This window comes from Tuber melanosporum, assembly GCF_000151645.1.
Source record: "Tuber melanosporum whole genome shotgun sequence assembly, scaffold_145, strain Mel28".
NCBI classification, from domain to species: domain Eukaryota; kingdom Fungi; phylum Ascomycota; class Pezizomycetes; order Pezizales; family Tuberaceae; genus Tuber; species Tuber melanosporum.
In genome coordinates, this window is record NW_003298803.1 from 253,096 (window position 1) to 273,142 (window position 20,047).

The following is a 20,047-nucleotide window of genomic DNA, read 5'->3' on the forward strand; positions in this document are numbered from 1 at the left end:
TCGAATTGATATGAGATAGCGATTTTTAACTGGCTAATACGGAAACCCAAAGCCTGCTTGCATAATCCTTTTTTGCGTATGGTGATTGGCTCCAGGTTGCTATCCCGAATCGTGGTGTGCTAAACAAGCCCTCTCTGTGTGTTGGTCTGCTTTTCTGTACGAGTATTTCGGCGCCAAGAACCCCAAGAAAGTCACTAAAAAACTTCTGTCCATCCTAAAAAATTGGTTGGGAATTTAGGAAAACACTAGCAGGCTCCAAGTAAGTAATTCCTGGTTTCTTCTATAGTTTTTACTTTTTTTACTTTTTTAGTTTATTCCCACTGCTTGAGTGATAAAAAGACTGGTATCGTAGTAGTTTGAGCAGTGCGGCTCTGTCTGAAAATATCTTGGCGGCCGGGTAACTTCGTTCCTCATAACTCGCTCCTAGTCTCGTAATGCCGATGTGTTTCCTAAACCTCCCACGCCCTGTTTCCCACAGTTTCGATCACCGCCAGCTCTCCCCCGAAACCTCCGTATAAGATATCGAGATATTATCTCGCTCTGTCTATTTGGTGAACCACTGATCTCGGCTACCCACTCACGCCGTCGCCAGGTCCCCTAGACTATCCTCGCCAGCGATTCATAAACAAACGTCACCATGGCATCTAAACCAGCTATTCCTTCAGCTCCAACAACCGCTGGACCCCCGTCCACATCGCGCAGGCAGCCTATGCGTCAAGCCCGCACTACTCGGAAGAATGCCTCGAACTCCAAACTAGGCCGAGGGACAACAAACGGAGTGAACGGCCAGAGCACACCCTCAAACGCGCCTCCGGCGAAATTCTACCCCGCCCTTTCACAATTTACCGACGCAATAGATGCCTTACCATCCGAGACGATACGACATTTCACACTACTCCGCGAAGTTGATGCGAAAGCTTGTGGGCCAGAAACAAACCTCCGAGCGTTGATTGAGTCCGCCCAGTCGCTACCGCCCCCCGAAGACCCGTACGAGGTTGACCCTGCAATCGAGGCGTTAAAGACCCTTGAGGGACTACAACAGCGAAGAGATGACTTCACTGCTGATGCAGGGCAGTTGGAGACACTTCACCATCTAGAGACGACGCAGGCCAGCGAGGGTCCAGGGTCAAAAACAATCCTTGGGCACCCAGAGACGCGGCGAGCCAGATGTGCACAGATACGGGCGCAGATCGCAGATCTGCTCAAGACCCAGGATGAGAAAATTCACGTCATCACTACTGCGAATGAGGCGTTGCAAAAGCACCTTCAGCGAATCGAGCATACCTTCGGGTATGTACAGATGGAAATACCAGGCACGTATCGCCTGGGAAGCACAGAGCATTGGGCATACAAGGATCCAGTCAAGAAGGGTACACTTGCGGCACAGGCTAGAGCTGCTGAGAAGGCACAGAAGGAGGCGGAGGAACGGCATAATCAACAACAACAACGAGAGATAGAAACCTCTAATACTCGTTCAGAAACAAGGCGCGAAGCACTTGCAAGACAGAAAGCCGCTGCCGCTGCCGCCGCTGCCGCCGCCGCTCTAAATGATGAAGAGGAACAATCCACACGGGAGCAAAACAGTCAACAAACTCAGCCTGTCAAGAAGCTTCATGGTAACTCTAAGATTAGGAAAGAGCAAGAAGCTTTGGCCTCGGCAAAGCGTATGGCAGAACATCAATCCGCGACTGGAACTGGTGGGATGGTTCCAGCGTCTAGTCCCGCGGTACCTCCGCAGCAACCAAAGCGGCGGAAAACTACCAATAATAATAATACAAAGGAAGGGCCAGGCCCAGCTACGGCTCCAAACGCAATAGCGGGTGATAAGCCACCCACTGTGGAACCGGCGATCAAAGCTATGTCTAGTCCCAGGATAGGGACGCCATCCGCTGGAAGCAAGAGGGGGGGCAAGTCAGGTACTGCAACCGGTGGGGGTAGGGGAGGGCGAAGGTAATTATTTTCTCATTTCTCACTTATTTCCTTTCTATTTGCTGTATTCTCCCTTATATGTACTCTATGGTTCGGTAGCCAGGCAGTACCCGGAGTTGTTTCAGGGCTTTCTTTATCTTCTTCCAAACTGAAGCATGCGATCCCCCCCGCCAGGCTTGCATCTAATCCATAGTTCATGTATTATTATGCTTATGTTAGGGAGTTATGGCTGTTGTTAGGGCGTCTCGGAGGGGTTCTTTTCTTCTGTATAATTTAAACGGGGGCCAAGGCAAGCTTTTATAGTGTTTAAGGGGTGGCTCTTCAAGAACGCGCACGGACCTCAGCCTCACTTTTGACCTCCCTTATGTCAGCCTGGTTTTTGTCATTTTTATTTGGATCTTCGTGGAAGTTTTATATTTCTTGGTCAATAGTTGTTTTGTTCCCTTCTTCCCTATCGCATATTGTCTGATGTTTGAAATCTTTTTTCTCTTTAATCGCGCCCCATTAAGCGACGGGATGTTCCGTAATGGGATGAGCGGCTGACGGTCTGGTTTTAGTAGGCACCCGGGAGGCCCTGCAGCATCGCCTAACCTTGCATCCTCACCAACCCACTCAGTCTTCCCCACATCTGCGGGGTTAGGGAAAGAAGTTACTTCAACCACGACCGGGAAGACCTCAGACAAACAACTCGATAACAACTTATTCCCCCGACCTCCCGAACCCGCCAAACCATTCAGTGGTAGCAAGGCTGGAAAAAAGGATAAGGATAAGGATAAGGATAAAGACAAAGACAAGGAGAAGGAAGTCGAGAAGGGGATTGGTAAGGATGAGAGCAAGCGGGCTTTCGGGGGTGCCCCAGGTAAAGAAGGTAAACTTACCATATCTACCCCAGATACTCTTGCCCTTGCCGGGAAGCCCGCGGAGGATGTGAAAGATGTTGCTAGTGAGGATGTCACCATGTCAGGTACGAGCGAAAAGCCCCCCATGTTCCCACCGGCAGAGTTGGGGGCGTCAAAGAACAGTTCCATGGTTAGCGAGCCCTCGGAGAAGCCCAACAAGAAGAAGGAAGCCGCCGGAGCAGATATAACAGAGGGGTCCTGCCCGGAGGAATTACCGAGAAAAGACTCAGAGAGGAGGCATTCGGAGGCTGGCGAGAAAGAAAAGAAGCGCAAACGAGTCGCCCATGATGACCACGATAATGTCCCATCTTCTGCTCCCCCGACAGTTACCGAAGAGAAGAACAAGTCTCACCAAGCGCCATCATCTTCATCTGTCAAGGCTCGCCCATCAACATCAGACGGTGTCCCAACTGCCGCCGCACAAACCCCCTCATCTAACAAACGACAGCAGCGCAAACGTGCCGATTCTTCTGCTGCTGCTATGAGCAGTGCCAAATTGAAAGTAGAGGAACCAGAAGAAGAGCCACCAGCAGCAGAAGACGATGCGGATGCAGATGCAGAGGAAGATGCCGATGAGGATGAGCCAGTCTATTGCTACTGCCAACAAATCTCATACGGCGAAATGGTAGCCTGTGATGGAGAGAATTGTCCAAGGGAGTGGTTCCATCTTGCCTGCGTAGGGCTCTCCCAGGCGCCCAGGGGCAAAAGTACATCCAACCCTATCCTAGCTTGATATCGTTCTCCCAGAATCTATGCTGACTCAGGTGTGATAGCAAAATGGTACTGTAGCGACTGCAAGGAGGGCATGACCAGAGGCCGAAGGCTTGGTAGTAAGGCATAGAATTGGCTATGTATCAATCGAAAATTGCATTGGTGGCTCACTTCTTCCAGTTTCCTTTTGTCTCCCCCGCCCTTGCTCGCTTGGTATCGACTGCATACTTTCCTTGATACTATCTGCTCCTTATGCCCCATGTGGTAGCGCGTTTGTACTTATATCATGCCTTTGGCATTTCTGGCTGGAAGCGTGGCGCTGGCGAATAGACTATATCCGAAAAGTTGCAAACAGTATAATTTTATCGTTTTTTCTAAGGTTCCGCACCCCCTCGCTACAATAACTAAATGGGCCAAATCAGAGTGATAAATGCTACAAAGGTAATCTCAAGCCGCTAGGCAATATATAAAAAAAGAATCTCCGCTATGATACCGAATCTACTATTCTCTTCAAGGGCACTCGCCGACTTTCCCACAAAACATTCATACCTTGAACTACAATCATGGATCGTCACTCCTGAAGCATACTTCGCGTAGAACATTCCGATCGATGTCGCATAGTATCTTTCATGCCGTATGGTTTCCGTGTGCTTACGATCTATTCACTCACGTGTCAACCGAGGCCGCGTTATCATCCCCCAGGACCCCATGTCATCGTGTTTCCATTTAGAATACAATGAAATAAAACCCTTGGTTTCCCATTATCCCCGAGCCGAGGCTTTCCCAAGCCCTTTCTCCTCCCTCCATTACCTTTTACCCCGCTATCATATCATACATTTATCATACCATACTACGTCGAAGAGGTTTGGACCCCCCAGAATCACAACCGCTTCCGAAGCGCTGACATACCAGGTGGCCCTCTGCTTGGAATGATAGCAGGAGTTACTGTGAAATCAGTGAGCTGGGTAGAAATCAGAGATCGGCAGCTAGACTACTAACTCATGTGAGGATACAAATGGATGCAGCAACGGTAAGTACACCGGATTCCGACCATTTGATGGAAGGTGGTTTTCGACTTCGAAGATACCGGTATCATATGGGGCAGTGATTAACTTATAATCCCAATTAAAGTTATCTCATGCCATTGGTATTGGACATGCCTTGGCCACTCTTGGTCCCGGGTTGTAGCAGGGGGTCTAGGGTAAGCCCTGCAAGCAAAAGAATGCGTCGTCTCTTAGAAGAAAGACTCAATCTCCTTATTACTCCAGATAAAAGCTCCAGCTCCGACTAGGTATGATAGGTGTCATGCATCAATAAATTCCCGGGATCTCATAAATGACATCAATACTATCCATGTCCAATTTCACCCACATTCAAACTCAAGCTAGGTACGAGTAGTGTACCATTATAGATTCGCTAGACATTTGCACTAAATTGATACTTATCATGCAGCAGCTAGGATGGGGCATTTTAGGGTCTAAATGTCGTGATAATTCCGCACCTCCTGCATCTGTCAGCCGGACCATTTCCGTGTATGAAGAATGCTACGCAGCGCTGTCCATCGAAATGGAGACCGCGACATCAACAAAAAAACACGGGCGATCATCAAGGCTTGACTCATTTCCTTCCTTATGGGAACGCTCAAGGCTAATCTTTCCCAGAAAAAGACCTACTCTCTTAGAGAAAATTTGTATTAGGGCTTATGTGTGTCCCTTAAAAATATCGTGGTGAAAAAGCGAGTGACCGTAGATGATTTGAACGGAGCTCTGTTTTGGTTTTCAAAGGTCGAAATAATTGGCCAGAGTTACGAGCGGTTCCAAGCAAGGGAATTGGAGGGTCGCCGCGGATGACGTAGCCGAACTTACGTGCCAGAAGTTTACTGGGAATTGAGGGTGTGATGAAAACCTCAGTACTTGAGTACAATTCACGATCTAATATCTGTTGTAGTTGTGGACACCAACCGCGATGAACAGAACGCGATGGGACTCGACACCCTACCCGGGTCATTTCACTACCCCTAGCCAACGCACTATAGAGTTCCATATTAAGAGATACCCTAGTGGGTAGCCTTAGGGATTCAAGGCTCTCGCTGGACGCCATGGCTATCGGAAAACATCACGGCGGGAAATAATCAAACTTCATGCGTGGATCGAAACCAGTCTACGCTTTTCAGGAAAGCGATCTTCCCTATTTATAATCGGTAAGTCAGCCTACTTAAGATCTAGGAGTACCCCGTGAAAACGGAGATCTCCACGTGCCGCGTGATGTCAGATGACCTTTCTCAGCCTGTTTGGGACTGCAATCGTGGCAGAGGCAATTAGAATTTCTCATATCTTGCAGACAGCGCGGTAGTGCATCATATACCTTCCTGCGGGCGCGGTCAACCCAGAATGAGCTCAGTTCCTTCAACACGAGTACGATTAACCTCATCCAAGGTATCCGGTGGGTTCCCAGCCAGGGTGCTTTGATAGGAAGCAACACACCGTACCTCTTGGTGTGAGCCCACTCTGCTTGCTGGGTGGCAGGGTGAAGGAATACCCGTTTTCCCTGCTCGAGTATACTGCAGTGGGACCGATCTTGGGCTATTGGATGTGAGATGTGGATTGAAAATTCGCAATTAAGCGGTTCGCCTCAGGTTGGGAGCGCGCGATCATGAAGTAAGTTTTTATAAGGTAAGTTTCCGCTCAAGTTGGGTCAATGGAATGGCTGTTTCTCCGCCATATCACGATTCCTAAGATTGAAAAGTATTCACTAACACATCTATGACTATTCCGGAGCTTAAAAAACCTTTTGTTCCTAGATTGTCGAGGTCTTAAAAGTTTCGACCATGAACCATCCCGATGATTGCCGGTTTTCTTTCTGTCTCCAGATTTAATTTCTCTGCCGATCGTTATGGTTATGGTGCTGTACTGTACGGTATCAGAGCTCATAGAAATATTATGCAATTCTTTTATGTGTTATACTTGCTTTTTTCCTTTTTACTTGGCGCTTCAAGATAGGACTGCATGCATGCATGCATGCACGCACGAGCAACAGGGCGTTCATGTCAGTTGGGGAGCCCCTGGGTCGTGGAAAAGGGTTGGTTAAGACCGCGGATTCTTGATCTGGCCTCAAGCATGGGATTCGACGAAATGGTGTTAGTAGCGCGACTTCCGCAGGGATTACGGTCAGAACTCTACAGATATTTTAGGGCGCGTCTGGTTGCTACGCGAAACCTCCGTTTGACCCTGATTATCTCTTGGGCTGCTGAAACTTTGAAAAATTTCTTTGCCACCCCTGTCATGGTCCGAGACATCGGGTGCTTTGGGTTACTGTTGTAGAGTTCTCATACCGCTATTGTTCTCTCGGGGTATGCATACTCATGATAACGAGCACGTCCTGGAGGTATGCACAGCTGCGAAGCTCTCTGGTAGCCAACACAACAAAAGTATTGCTTACCAAGCGCGATGACAGGGGCGGCAAGAAATTTCAAAGGTTTCAGCAGTTCAGGTTTGCAGCAAAACTCTATTTTGCTCTGTCTGGTCGACGCCGAAACCTAAGAACTAAACTTCGATCACGGGCTCAGTTTAAAATAAAAAAACCAAAAAAACCAAAAAAAACATAAAAAACACAGAAAAATAGAAAAAACCTCTTTTTTATTTTTACAAAATCTCATAATGAAAGCACTTTCAGACAATGGGACATTACAACACCACGGGCACTTTCAACGATTGGTGCTAAAAAATAAGAATAGAAACAAAAATAGATATCCAAGCCAGGTGCCGACATAATTTCCTTCTTAATATTATTTTTATTATTTTTATTATCGTTTTATTAAATTGGTTTGCCTAATGCAGGTAGGTGGTGATGATCACCGAAAAAGCATATTTCTGGGCTTTTATCCGCGTCAACCAGATAGACGATAGATGACTACAGTATTGTGCTGCCCTCATTCGTGCAGCATGGATTATGCTAACCCGGAATAACTACAGCTGCACGGTGCGGTACAAATTGTATTTCGCGATTTCAGCACTTTCGAAAGCCGAGAGCGACCACAACGCACCCGTAACTTCTGAGTAAGCTTGGCTCATTCGACCGGTACTGCATGCCATGCTGAATACCGGTATTATCGATAACAAGGCTGTCCGAGAACGCTATTCCCACACTCTTGTTAGATAACAAGCAGCGGCTTGCTCAAGCACGGTGCGGGTATGGAATAGCCAGTCATCCCATATCAGGCCTCTCGATCCCGACTTACTATCTTACTAATGCAGTGTGGAGGACATTACCTCTTCCCTGGCCCACACGGACCAACAACACTTCTCCTGAGGGTTACCTAGATGTCGGCGATCGCTGCGCTCGTTCGCCATGGGGGCACCTTCGGGGTGTAATATCATCAATTCACCCCAACCGCCGGTATTAAATTAATCCCGGCGAACCTGCCGACCCACGCAAAGCTCGCATGTGCGGAAGCTTGCGGGGTCGAAATGTTGGGGTACGATAATTACACCGTAGAAGCAGTATCGAACTTCGACTGGCACGTTCGCTTCATAAGCATACTCGATTATCCTGGTTGGATGGCAGGCGGAAGGATGATACATATTCTTCGACCGGGGTTCATTGCCTCGTCCAATTAAAGTGGCGGAGGGCTTGCGCTGGGACCACCATGAGTTGGCCATTGGTCAGTCTTCCTGGATAGCAAATGCTGCATTCACGATCTTGACAAGAGCCCTTTGGACCCTTTACTTGCCTCCGCTTTCTCCGCCCTCAACGCGATAAGCTGAAACATTTTGACCCCTTGGGGAATGAGAAGGAAGTGCCCACACAAACGACCGGTAGTGGATGTCGCCCTGATGCGTATATGTTCATGCGTGGCCTTATCCCCGCCATCGTAGGAATTTGTTAACCCTGAGGTGGTCAATTCCATTCGTGCTCCTATGGCGGATGAGAAGTAATCGGAGATACCTGGTATGGAGTTCGGCGGCGTCACCGTACAGGGTCCCCCCCTACGGAGCGCTGTTATCTGCTAGAAGAACATGAATACACTTGTACGGCCATCGATGGCTCACGCTGGCAGGAATCGTTCAGCACCTGCCGGGAAGCTTCGCTTGCCGACGAAATGGGGCGAGATTGCGGTGAGAATTGCGGCTGGGGTGGCAAATCGGAAATCGCGACTCGCCCAGACTCCGTGAATTACTGTAACCCGATGCCGGGTGTCTCTCTGTTGAAGGAAGCGAATGCGCTGAGCTGGAGAGTGCGGATGACCTTTGCGGAACTTGGAAGGAACTAAGAAACTATTTGCCCCCGAAAACCATGTGGTCACGAGACGGACTCAGAAATGCACCGAGAATGCAATTGTCTTACTGAAACTTAAAACCGGACAAATATGGACTCTTGGGGTACCTTGGGTAAAGATCACGAATCCCACTCAAGCCTCTACAAGCTCGTAACTCCTTAATTGGCCACGATGCGGTGATATACGATGGGAATGTCATTACCTAAAGCTCGCCGCCACCGCTGGTTTTCCTGAGGTCTCTTAAGCAGAGAGGGAAGGCAAGAAAATCAAGAAATCCCCATTACGGGTACAATCTTCCTTTCTTTTTCCCACCACCACACATCCCCTGTACAGTACCACATCATCGATTATCCCCCTTTCACCTCGACTCAGGTTACGATACTGTACATGCCTGCTAACGGCATGCCACGCTGCTTAAAGGAAAATTGCCTCATACCGGTCACTAACACCAAGAGTCCCGTCCAATCAACAACCGCTACTTCCGACCCCAATTCGGGAGCAGGCGCGCCGGGTATCCGCTACCGAACAGAAGCCCTAGCCAGCAAGCTTCCGGCCCGCCCACTAACTAAACTCAACTCAGCAACGATATCTATTATTCGTTCTCGGTTTATGTTCAGCACCGTAACTTAACATCTCGCTCTCTCGTACCGCATGCGAATTAATATTCTCCCGCACACGGACCGCAAAATATGGACTGATCGGTTGAAAAAAAAAAAAGAAGAAATGTTCGACCCGGGAAAGCGTTTATTTAACCTGGTTAGCCAATTATTTGGCCAAGCTTATCAGGCTCAGCTCGGCAGGCTGGCTTGCGGGCGGGTGCCACCGTACACCTAGGAGCCTAGTTGTAATCGTTTGTCCTAACGGTATGGCATGAAATGGTAAGTTAAGCTAAGTTAAGTTGGAAAGGGCATGATAGTCCCAATAAAGGTCTATAAAAGACGTTTTTTCTAACGTGCGTAAGGTGTGGTATCATATGTTTCCCCCATGCCCCTTACTTTCGGATGTCCGTGGCACTCCTTCCCGCCCTCATGGCCTTCCTTCCTCATAGCATGGGTTCCGTACGAGTACTGTACTCGAGTATAGCTGTATGTAAATGGGCAGACTAAACTAGACTAAACTAAACGAAAGCAGATAGTTGATGTGGAGTGTGGTTCTGTTTCTGGAATTTCTCCACGCTAGCGTTTCGTAGATTTATATGGAAGCTGTGTGTCTGCGTAGTGGCAACTTTGCTCATGTTTAAAAAAAATTTCCGCTGTATCATACTGTATTTGCCATTGAGCACACAGTAGAGTGGCAATTTAGCGATTGATATGGTAGCTATTTCCCGAAGTTAGGCTACTGTGCTACGCTTGGTAATATCCCGTGGTGTTATATCCTGTCAGGTATGATATGATACTTGCCTTCCCTTCAGATACCGCACTTTGAGTAAAATTTCCGCCAAAATGTTCCGTTCGAAAAATATTTAGACATCATCTCTTTCCCTTATTTTTTTTTCTTTTTCTTTTTCTTTTTCTTTCTTTTCTTCTTCTTTGCGCTGTACTCTCCCTCGTCTGAGAAGAGAAAGAAAAGGATATTCCTTCCTCCCTCGTCCCTCTCGCTCTCTCGTCCGTAGCAATCAATCAACGATTTGCCCTGTGTTCAAATCTTACGGGATCAGGACTTCGCGCCGGAAACCAATTTCTAGAACTTTTTTTTTTTTTTTTTTTTTTTTTTTTAACTGGTATGATAGCATACAGGAAGTTACCCGAAAAAACACAGGGATTCGCGGAAATATATATGGGTTCAAAAATCCGTGCCCCATCTGAAAGGTACTTTGTATCCATAATAACGAACGAATCCGTGACCCCTGTTTTAGGATACTTTCCTTTTTCCTGCTACGAGAACGAATTAGATTGATTTTCGAATTTCCAGAACGATGGTGTTTCACCTGGGAGGGGAGGGGAGGGAGGGAGGGATGGGGCCTGGGGCCGGGGGTGGATGGATGGGTGGGCTGCTACTGTACGAGTACTCGTACTGCATGAATTGATCTCTTTAGCTAAACTACGTTTTCATATATTACAGGTATATTCGCACTAAAGTTAATTATGATACCTTGGATAACCTGTACTTGCACGCTATTTACAGTTTTACTTTGTAGTTCTACTGGTATCCTCCTGGGAAGTTTATTAGTTTATTACTATTATTATTATTATTTACTATTATTTACCATCAATGGGAATTACAGATATGAAAATAATTACTTTCTTTTCTCACAACACCTTGTTTTTTTGCTTTTTTAACTCTATATCCCAATCCTTCACTTTTAAAACGTCTCCCGATGACCAAATTTGCCCGTCTGGGGTTAGATCGTAAGTTATTGCTTTATACACCGGTGAAAGGGCTATGGGTGAAGGCCGTGACAAGGGATATTCTTCTTCTTCTTCTTCTTCTTCCTCTTCTTCTTCCTTCTGCTCGGAGGATTTGGGAAGGGAGGGGGTGGAGGGGGGGGGGTCTGACACCGCCTTGCTGGACTGAGGTGGGTAGTTGTGAGTTAGGCCAGATAGTGGAAGTTTTTCTTTTTCAGTGATTTTCTCTCCCTTTCTTTCCCCTTCTAGCGGGAATCGAAGGTACGGGAGGGTTCCGGTGTCATGCCGTTCGTTCAGTCCCTTCCATACACATTCTCGGTACCTTTACCTTAGCTTTTTACGGTGCCGTAGAGTTGTACGGGTTGCGAAATAAGGTGGGTTTAGCTTGACACAAAAAATAATACCAAAGTGACACGGGTACAAAGTAATATCACAAAAAGACCGTGGACTACCTACCCTATAGCGCCTGGCAATATATATGTGCAACAGCGGCGTACTTATCATCATTCTGATACTTCTGAGAACAAATGATGATCCTGTGAGTTCGTCTGTCGGTGTGAGACATGCAGATTTTCCCATAACACTTCTCTCCTCTGGTGGCCAGCTTTGTGTGACTGCAGCTCGGCTTTCAGAGCTTTTTACGCCCCGCACCTCGTCGGCACCACAACATACCAAATGGCGGAGAGAAAGAAAGCAGCTAATGCCTTTGACGAGCTCGCAACTTTTATCGGTAGCGGCGTCACGTCTACGGATATCCAGGTGAGTTGAGCTCTGAGAATAGAGCCTTTCCCCCCCCCCACCCTCTTCCACCTCTTCTCCCTCCTTTTCCACTTGCTGAGAGAAGCGTCCTTTCTTTCCCTTTTTCCCTTTCGCAGGCCGTGTACCGAGACTATTGGGAGGTTCCTGGGAAACGTTGGATAAACGTGGACCAAGGCACCAGGAACGAGATTTCGGATAAATTCTACGCAATGATTAGACGAGGGAAACATTTAGACCCCGATCAGTTGGACCGTTTGATACGAGACGCCGGGCAGCAGAGCTGGAGGAACAGGGACAAGGGGATCCGGAGGAGGGCTCAGAAGCAAAAGGCCGGAGGTGATGGACCATCGTCGTCGAAGGGTAAGGTGTTCGTCGCTGGCGCTTGGGAATGAGAAATTGACTTGACATCAGCTCCTGGAGACCCGGAATCCGACGGGGAGGGCGAGCAATACCCGAAGGAGACGCCGGAGCCTGTGCCCAAAAACGAGCAGCAGAGTCCCACGGGCAGCAGTCAAGACCGACTACTGGGTCAGGAAACGAAGGAGGAGAGGCCTAGGAGGGTTTGGGAGTTATAGATTTCTTACGGGAAGATTTGGAATGAATGAAAGAATGGAAGGGTTGGAGTCTTGGGATTCAAAGAGCGGTTGATATATCTTTTTTTTTTTTTTTTTTTTTTTCCTCTTTCCTGTACTTTTTAAGAAGCCCTGCTGCCTCTGTATGTACCTAATTGAAAACGACAGATTTTGAAGCCTCATACTAGTCGGTTTAATCTTTGGGCTTCCAATCTGATACCTTGAAAAAATTATCCCGACCCATTTGCATAACTTTACCCTGAGTAAGAAGAAAAAAAAAAAAAAAACTCCCCAACTTTTTAGGATGCCAGTACCGGTACCGCGTTGTTGCCCTTCCGGGGAAATCTAGCCTATCTTCAGTCTGAGTGCGTCCTGCATCACACCTTCAGAAAAGAGCAAAAAAAGACGTAGTCATTTGGAAGATCAGGTGTTGAGAAGCAACTTCAAGGATTGAGGCTATATTCGCCTCAGAATATGCTCCCAGGCCGCGTGTATTCCAATGCATCCCTTCGAGGAAGTGGGGGAGGAGGAGGGTAGGAGAACCTAGGGGTTGTTATGGTGTCTAAAGAAAGAAGCCAACAACCTCCACAGAGACAACCTCTAAATTTTTTCTCTGCTCTACTCGGGGGGGAGGGGATTGCTATTCCCACGAGTTTGAGTAATGATAACTTCCAACCATCATGTGCTATCACTCACACTTTAAGCTCTGGAGCGGGATCGTTGAGCCGCATCCGCATAACTTCCGGGAGGTGGAGGCTCGGAAAAAGCGAGTAAGCGAAACCTTCGTCCTGCAAAATCTCCTACCACACAATCGATAATACAAGTACAGTACAGTACATTTGGCGCCTTCGAACGGGCAGATTCCCGAATTCTCCGACGTTTTCGCGAATCCCAGTGAAGTCGTCCATTCGAGGGGAGGGGGCAGTAGTTCCGAGACATTGTGGCCATTTCCCGACACGCTCGCAAACGCCTTAAACGTGCGTGAAGAGCGAGCTTGTACGAGTTACCTGTATAATGTACGGAAGACTTAAGGAATTATCCTATCATGTATGATGTACAGTACAGTACACCTCTCGGTGATATTTCTAGTTGAGGTAGATTACCAGTAACCTATTGCGGCGCACACCGCAGCGGTTATTTCGCATCTTGCCCGTGCACTTCGTTGGAGCAACTTTTTCTTTTTTTTTTTTTTTCTACTTCTCTTTTCACAGGCCAATCGGCTAGATTGAAAATTTCCCCCTCGCTATCTTACGATAATTTGCTAGCAGAACGGAAAAATCTCCACCAAAATATTTCCATTGTGGGAACATGGCGCGCCTGTCTTAGAGCCCCCCATGACGTCGCTATCACCCCACTCGAGGGGGCTACTGTAGCTGGCGGGCGGATGGGATTTCCCGAAGCCGACTGAGCAGAGGTCGGGAAAGGACAGAAGGAGAGAGAGCGGCGATAATTGAATGAACGAAAACGAGAGAAATCATGCTGTGGCTGATTCACTAAGGAAGGGGGGGGGGGAGTGTCTCTGTTTTGTCTCGATATGTTGCATGACTCCTTTTTCTCTAGAAAGAGAGGTTCGGTTGGGGGCGGCAGGGGAAAAATGGTGCAATGCGAAATGCGCAACTTGATGTAAATCATAATTCTTGCACGTTTTTCGAATATCTGATGTGTGTTGATTATATGTCTCCATTCATCACTACCGATCACTCACCCGTAAAAATTCGCGAAATCAGCCTTCGGATTACTGTATCGCCTATATCGTCCGGGACGGGCACGAATTGCTGATGGAAAGTTTTGGGTCGGTGTGTACAGTACATGGGATAGTCCGTGTTGGAGTGAAAGTACTGTGCGATGGGGGCAGGGAATGGAAGTTGATTTCCGTTTCAGAAAAGGCCTTTTAGGTTTTTGCGATTTTTCATTTAAATCTTGAACCAGACAATATCTCGCATTTATGATATATATCGATTGCTATTTTTATGATGGTAATCGGACCATTCGTGCAACTCGTAGCCTTTCTTATTCAGGTCATGCTTGTGACCATACTTAGTCCGAGTGGAGTACAGTACTAGTACATGGGAATTGAGTATATAATGTTGTAGGTGGAGCAGATACTGTACTCATAATAAAGTATAGTATACAAGTAACAGGATGGACCTCATATTCCGGAACACAGCATAACAGGAGTGTTTTTATTTCGAGTATGATATAAGGGGTGGGCAGAGAAGTAGAGAAAAAATGCCAAGAACTGGTCAAACTATATTGACGCTGACAGGACCAGTAACTTATGGAGGGACAGGGTGAGCTGACGCTGACAAAAATTCACTTTTTTTTTTTTTTTTTTTTTGAAAATTCGGGACACAGCATGCTGACAGCTGACAGCCCCCAAAAGGTGTGGGTCCTGCACACTAGCTAGCACAGGTACTACCGTACTCTACGGTATCAGCGGAAATCATCCCGTCAGAACAAGGTAGGTAGGTTTAGTTTGACATGTTAACAGAATTGCGAATATCGGCTAATGGGGTACACAGCACGCACCAGCAGGCTGACACCACACCGCGCCGGGAAATGCTATTCCTCCTCGGGAGCCTTCCTCTCGGAAAACCGGAGATGACAGGGCTGGCGGAAGCGCGTGGGTTCCAAGGGCTCTTACGGCACACCGGCGAGAGAGAGAGAGAGTTTTTGTATGATATGCAAGCATCTCCTGCTTTGTAGATCTCTTCCATGCTGTACTGTACTCGTATCATAATGCTGTCATTTGCTGCATTCCCCTGCTCTCAGGCTTTGACCTCTTCCCAGCCATGTCTTACCTCCTAATAACCATTGACAAGGAAGTTCATATGTACGAGTACAGTACTTACAGCACTGCAAGGACAGCATACTGTCAACCCATCACAACCACGCATGCCATCAGTTTCCGGCATCTTTTGGTACAAAGATCACCTGACCCCTAGCCAAGTTACTCATCCAAGATAACCGGAAGAGAGAGATGAGATTCACTAGTTTTGGGCTTTCCCCTATCACGTCGCTACGAGTACTATTTTTCCTAGGGATCGGCACGGCTCTCGGATCGGGGGGTGTCGGGGTAGTTCAGACGTGGATTAGGGGTTCTGGTGCACTGCTTCCAGAATAGAATACCGGTAAATTTAGTGAATTGGGCACGGAAGAGGAGAACTGAGAGGAAGACATTCGGTTCGATATTGGGAGCCCGGCATCGTAAGAAAGTGCTCCAATGGGATAGGCTCTGTATCCAAGGACAACTGAGCACAACGAACCACAGGGGGTCTGTATCGGTGTCGTTGCCATTATTTTGAAACCCATATCAATGGCCCGTAGGGGTAGGTGTGGAAGTCTGATACGGTTCCCGTCTCGACGGGAACGGGGGAGTGTAGTGTCGCTGTTGACGAGATTCCAGCAATGGGCACTTTTAACAGCTTAACATCAAAGCGGAAATTTCTGTAAATGTTTTCTATGGGTCCGGAGGTTTAACCTATTGGACAGTGTCCATGCCCTTGCTATTCATAGCTATGATGGTATCTCGCCTTAGGGAGGCAAGGCTTTGAATTCAAGCTATCATACATTCCAAATTCCTGCTCGCTCTATCTGATCGGTCGAAACAAGTTGATTTGGTTTAATTATCATCGTAGTGTACTCCCGAGTTATTCAATTAAAGCTCTGCCGGGTTATACGTGATCACCAAGGAGGTTGACTTGACTGTAGAAACTCCCGCAGTAGGGCAAGATATATGTTGCGAAAGCTAAAACCGATAATGTGTGGTATACAAATCGATGCACTCGATAACGGTATGGTTTATCTAAGCATTGGGGTAGAAAAGAGGCCGGAGTGACAAAGACTCGTCTTTTGTCTCTAACTTAGGCGCATATATCTGTGGGACAAAGAGGTGGCTCAAGGTGACTTGGGGCCTTTTAACTGGTCTTCTAACGGGAATTCCTTAAAACACGGCATTCCGCCCCACTCTCTTTATTTTGACGTGCACCCTATTAATTTTCTGAAATAAGTACAGTATTGCCCAGAGAGAAATGAGGATCAGGCCCAGTTAGGGTAACAACAGGAAAACCCACGTGGGAGCGGGCCTTACTATGGGATGATATTGGTAGTGTTGTTTCTGTGCTTCCCAAGAGTTGGCACTGGCCCCGAGGCCGAGCATAATTACCATGCGAAAATGAAAGAGGTCAACTAAGCCGAGCCCTCCTCTCCACCAAAATATCAGTATCGTGGGAAGAAACATGCTGTTCGCCGATAGGGATTCTATTAGGTCACTAATTTTAGAAAACCGCAGAGAACCAGAAACTAGAACAATTCGAGTATTGTAGCTTCTGGTTGGAGGAACGGCTTATTACTTTCCTCGGGGTTACCGCCAATCTACGTATGTTTGAGTGCTGTAGCAGAGATCCTAGACCATTGGTTAAGTCGGTTTACATCTAAAACAAAGGTAAAACATGGAGATAACAGGATAATCCCCGGAGATTGCTTACTCATAGAGTAGCTTTGATGAAACACCTTTGGTGAGTTGGTCCACAGTATCAGTTGGATTTTCATGATGGTGATTTGCTGACTCGAGCATGGCTTCCATGTCATCGATTGAAGTATGATACCCTACCCCCCAACCGAGAACAAATTGGTGTGTATCTCACTGCCTTTAATTTCGTTGTTAAAATCACTGTTGAAATGGAGGATAGGATATATATCATCGAATGTTGAAATGGTTGTGTACCCTATTGTTAACGGAAGCCCGGCAAACGGTGAAGCGAAAGGTTGGTCATGAGGTGCCTAGGTTGGATGAGGATGATGTGTGATGAACGTATCCGTAAGCTTCCCAAACGAACCTATCGCAGGGGGCGGGATGGTAATGGTGAATGGTAATGACTATAGCAGTTTCACTGCAATTGGTCAATGTTACGAAAGGGACAAGGAGGTGAAGTTGTATTCGTTATCTCGCTAAAGGAGAAGGGAAGAGTTGAAAGACAAAAGAAAAAGAGCGAAAGAAGAATGATTGCCTCATAAGGAAGCAAACATAAGGTGATCGTTAAACGCAAGCATACATAAGACACCACTAAAGGGTGCGCGTTCTAATAGTCACTGGTGTTGTGACGTCCTGATAAGATTTAGTGTTTATCTGCAGAATAGGCCAGCTTGGTCGGTTCTGTTACTATGATAGTGTTTTCACTAGTCTTCCCGTTTGTTTCTCTCTTCCTTTTTCTGCGAACTTCATCGTCATACCATATTCAACTATCGTATACGTCTTCCTAACTATTTCGCATACTGTCCTTTGCCCTTGACGCAATTTCCGCACCCCCCTGACACATCCCGTGTTTCTCTACACCATTGGTCTTACGGCTACTCTCTCTTTCTTTTCCTCGAGTGCCGATGCAAACCCACTCGTGCGCAGATAATCAAGTTTCCTCAGCATTCCATTTATCAACGTTGGCGGTGAACACGAGTGATCCCTCATGAATTGTTGCATCCTCCCCCCCACAGATCCGTTTCGAGATGGGGAAACAGGACCCCATGCTAGCAGTTACCAAAGGAAGTTATCATGAGTAGACTCCATAATATTATGTACCTCTCCCCCATAGATGAAATGCTTTGTTATCGGGTTCGGTCATATGAAACTCACATTTCGTGAACGGTTTGCGAAGTAAATTATGATCCTACGTAATCCAACCAGAAAAAGAGGATTTTACCAGATAAATACATGGAAGGATCTCTGCGGGTGGGGATCACCTGGGTCTTCCTCAGATCGGGAGCTGGGCTTCTCTTCTGTTTTCTCATCCCTTGTGATATAATTCTCGGTGTCATTTCTTCTTCCATCTATCGAGACTTCCGACTTCCGACTACACCACTAGACTGTTTGCAAAGTCAAGGTGACTCATTTTTATCCCTCCAAAGGGTTCACTCAAGATGGTGAACTCGAGTGATCAAGTTTGTGGGTATGAGAGTAAGAACACGGGACATGTATAGCCATAGGAATCATAGGATAGACCGGAGACAAGAGTTTCCCATAACCAAATAAAGGCTGATCGGTAATTCTATTTGCGGTGGGTCCTGTCAACGCGGGTCAAGGACCCAAGGGGGGGTCAGTAAGGACTTACAAGACCTCTGCCAGAAACCAGCTGCCTCAAGTCATAGGTTGGTAAGACACATCCCTGGATTGGGTGGGGGGGCTACCTGTTCCAAGATTGCCCCACCACTTATCTGACGGTGCACAGCTGATTCCACAACATTAAGACCTCCCACCCTCCCTGTTTCTAGAGCCTTGGCGCAACCGTTAGTGCCTGCATGGGAATGCGTGAGAACATTCGGCCAAGTTCCGTACAGCCAGCAGGGTTGGTGAGATGGGTTGTCGAGGTGTTGCGGGCCGAAGAAGGATGGGAACACCAGACTTTCATTTGATATGAGATTGCACCATCAATCTCCCACGGCTCATTTATGATCCCTTCCGATCTAGCGTTAGTGGCTTGATGCTAGGCGGAGAGCAACTCTACATCTAACCGAGAATATCCGTTGGGTGAGTACAGTACTGTACTCGTACTGTAGAGTGCTCCCCATTGTGGAGAATATGACTCCCCACTCGGGGAGATGCAGGTCCGCAATTCTTCGCGAAAATCTTGCATACCAATTTCAGCTATATACAGGCACTCACTGTACAAGTACATGCTCCCCCCCACTCTAGCCATATCGCAAGGGAAATTTAAGCAATTTAGCGGGTAGTCTGATCTGCGCTATCCACTCCTCTGAGCCGGGATAAGCCCGATCACCGTCTTACATATTCTTGACCAACTGAAACTCAACTTTGTACTCTACCGTAGTCTTCAGGTTGCTATCTTGGTAATGCTGATTTGCTTGCTGATTAATTGCCACTCCTGAGGTAGGGTGTGACCAGGACCCAAAGGTTCCGACCAAATATGTGCTTCGTTGCTATCTTGAATAGGTTGGGGTGCTTGGATAATATAATGGAAATATTATACTCGAGTACAGTACACATTATATATTTATTCATGCGCAGAGCACAACACTGGGGTATCAGTAATTCTATGGCATCGTCAAGATTACAAATCCATCCATCCCAGTCAAGGGTTACACCATCGTGTCTTAGCGCCGAGTCCCGCGCCGGATACAAAAGATAGGAGGCTCTGCATCGGACAAGATCCTGAACCGATAGTTCTGCGTAACGGGGACACGCTTTTGCTCTCACCAATTTACCTGCTTTCACCTTCCATCACTCAACACCCTATATCTGATACCAGTATGATAAGCCGGTTTTATCTCACTGCTGATTTTCCATGTGCACGGGCCGCGCATTTGATCGAAAGATAAGGTACTCGTAACACCTAATCATTCATAAACGTGACATGTGCTGTGGGAGCCTTGGACACATACCGGCATCACATCCTTCACCAAGATGTTATGGGCTTGATCCCTACCGCTCAAGTATTGAGATGACTGATAAATGCTTGTTCAGAAATTACAACTGCCAGGATAAATTTCCTCCATTTGCCGATTCCCCAGGAAATCAACTGTGACGCGAGGGGCGGTCACTGACCC

The 20,047-nt window shown here is 47.2% G+C and overlaps 2 protein-coding genes; both read left to right on the plus strand.

Annotated features, from left to right (window-relative positions):
• Window positions 1–462: 462 nt before the first annotated feature.
• On the plus strand, window positions 463–3,893 carry GSTUM_00002777001 (uncharacterized protein). XM_002836416.2 has 4 exons: window positions 463–1,837; window positions 1,901–1,950; window positions 2,487–3,535; window positions 3,602–3,893. Exons 1-4 carry the CDS (start codon window positions 638–640, stop codon window positions 3,667–3,669), a joined length of 2,367 nt encoding a protein of 788 aa, XP_002836462.1. The 5' UTR covers window positions 463–637; the 3' UTR covers window positions 3,670–3,893.
• A 7,238-nt stretch (window positions 3,894–11,131) lies between these two features.
• GSTUM_00002778001 (uncharacterized protein) lies at window positions 11,132–12,572 on the plus strand (the record flags this gene model as incomplete). XM_002836417.2 has 1 exon in its annotated part: window positions 11,132–12,572. The coding sequence occupies one exon, from the start codon at window positions 11,132–11,134 to the stop codon at window positions 11,378–11,380; it is 249 nt and encodes an 82-aa protein (XP_002836463.1). The 3' UTR covers window positions 11,381–12,572.
• Window positions 12,573–20,047: the final 7,475 nt, after the last annotated feature.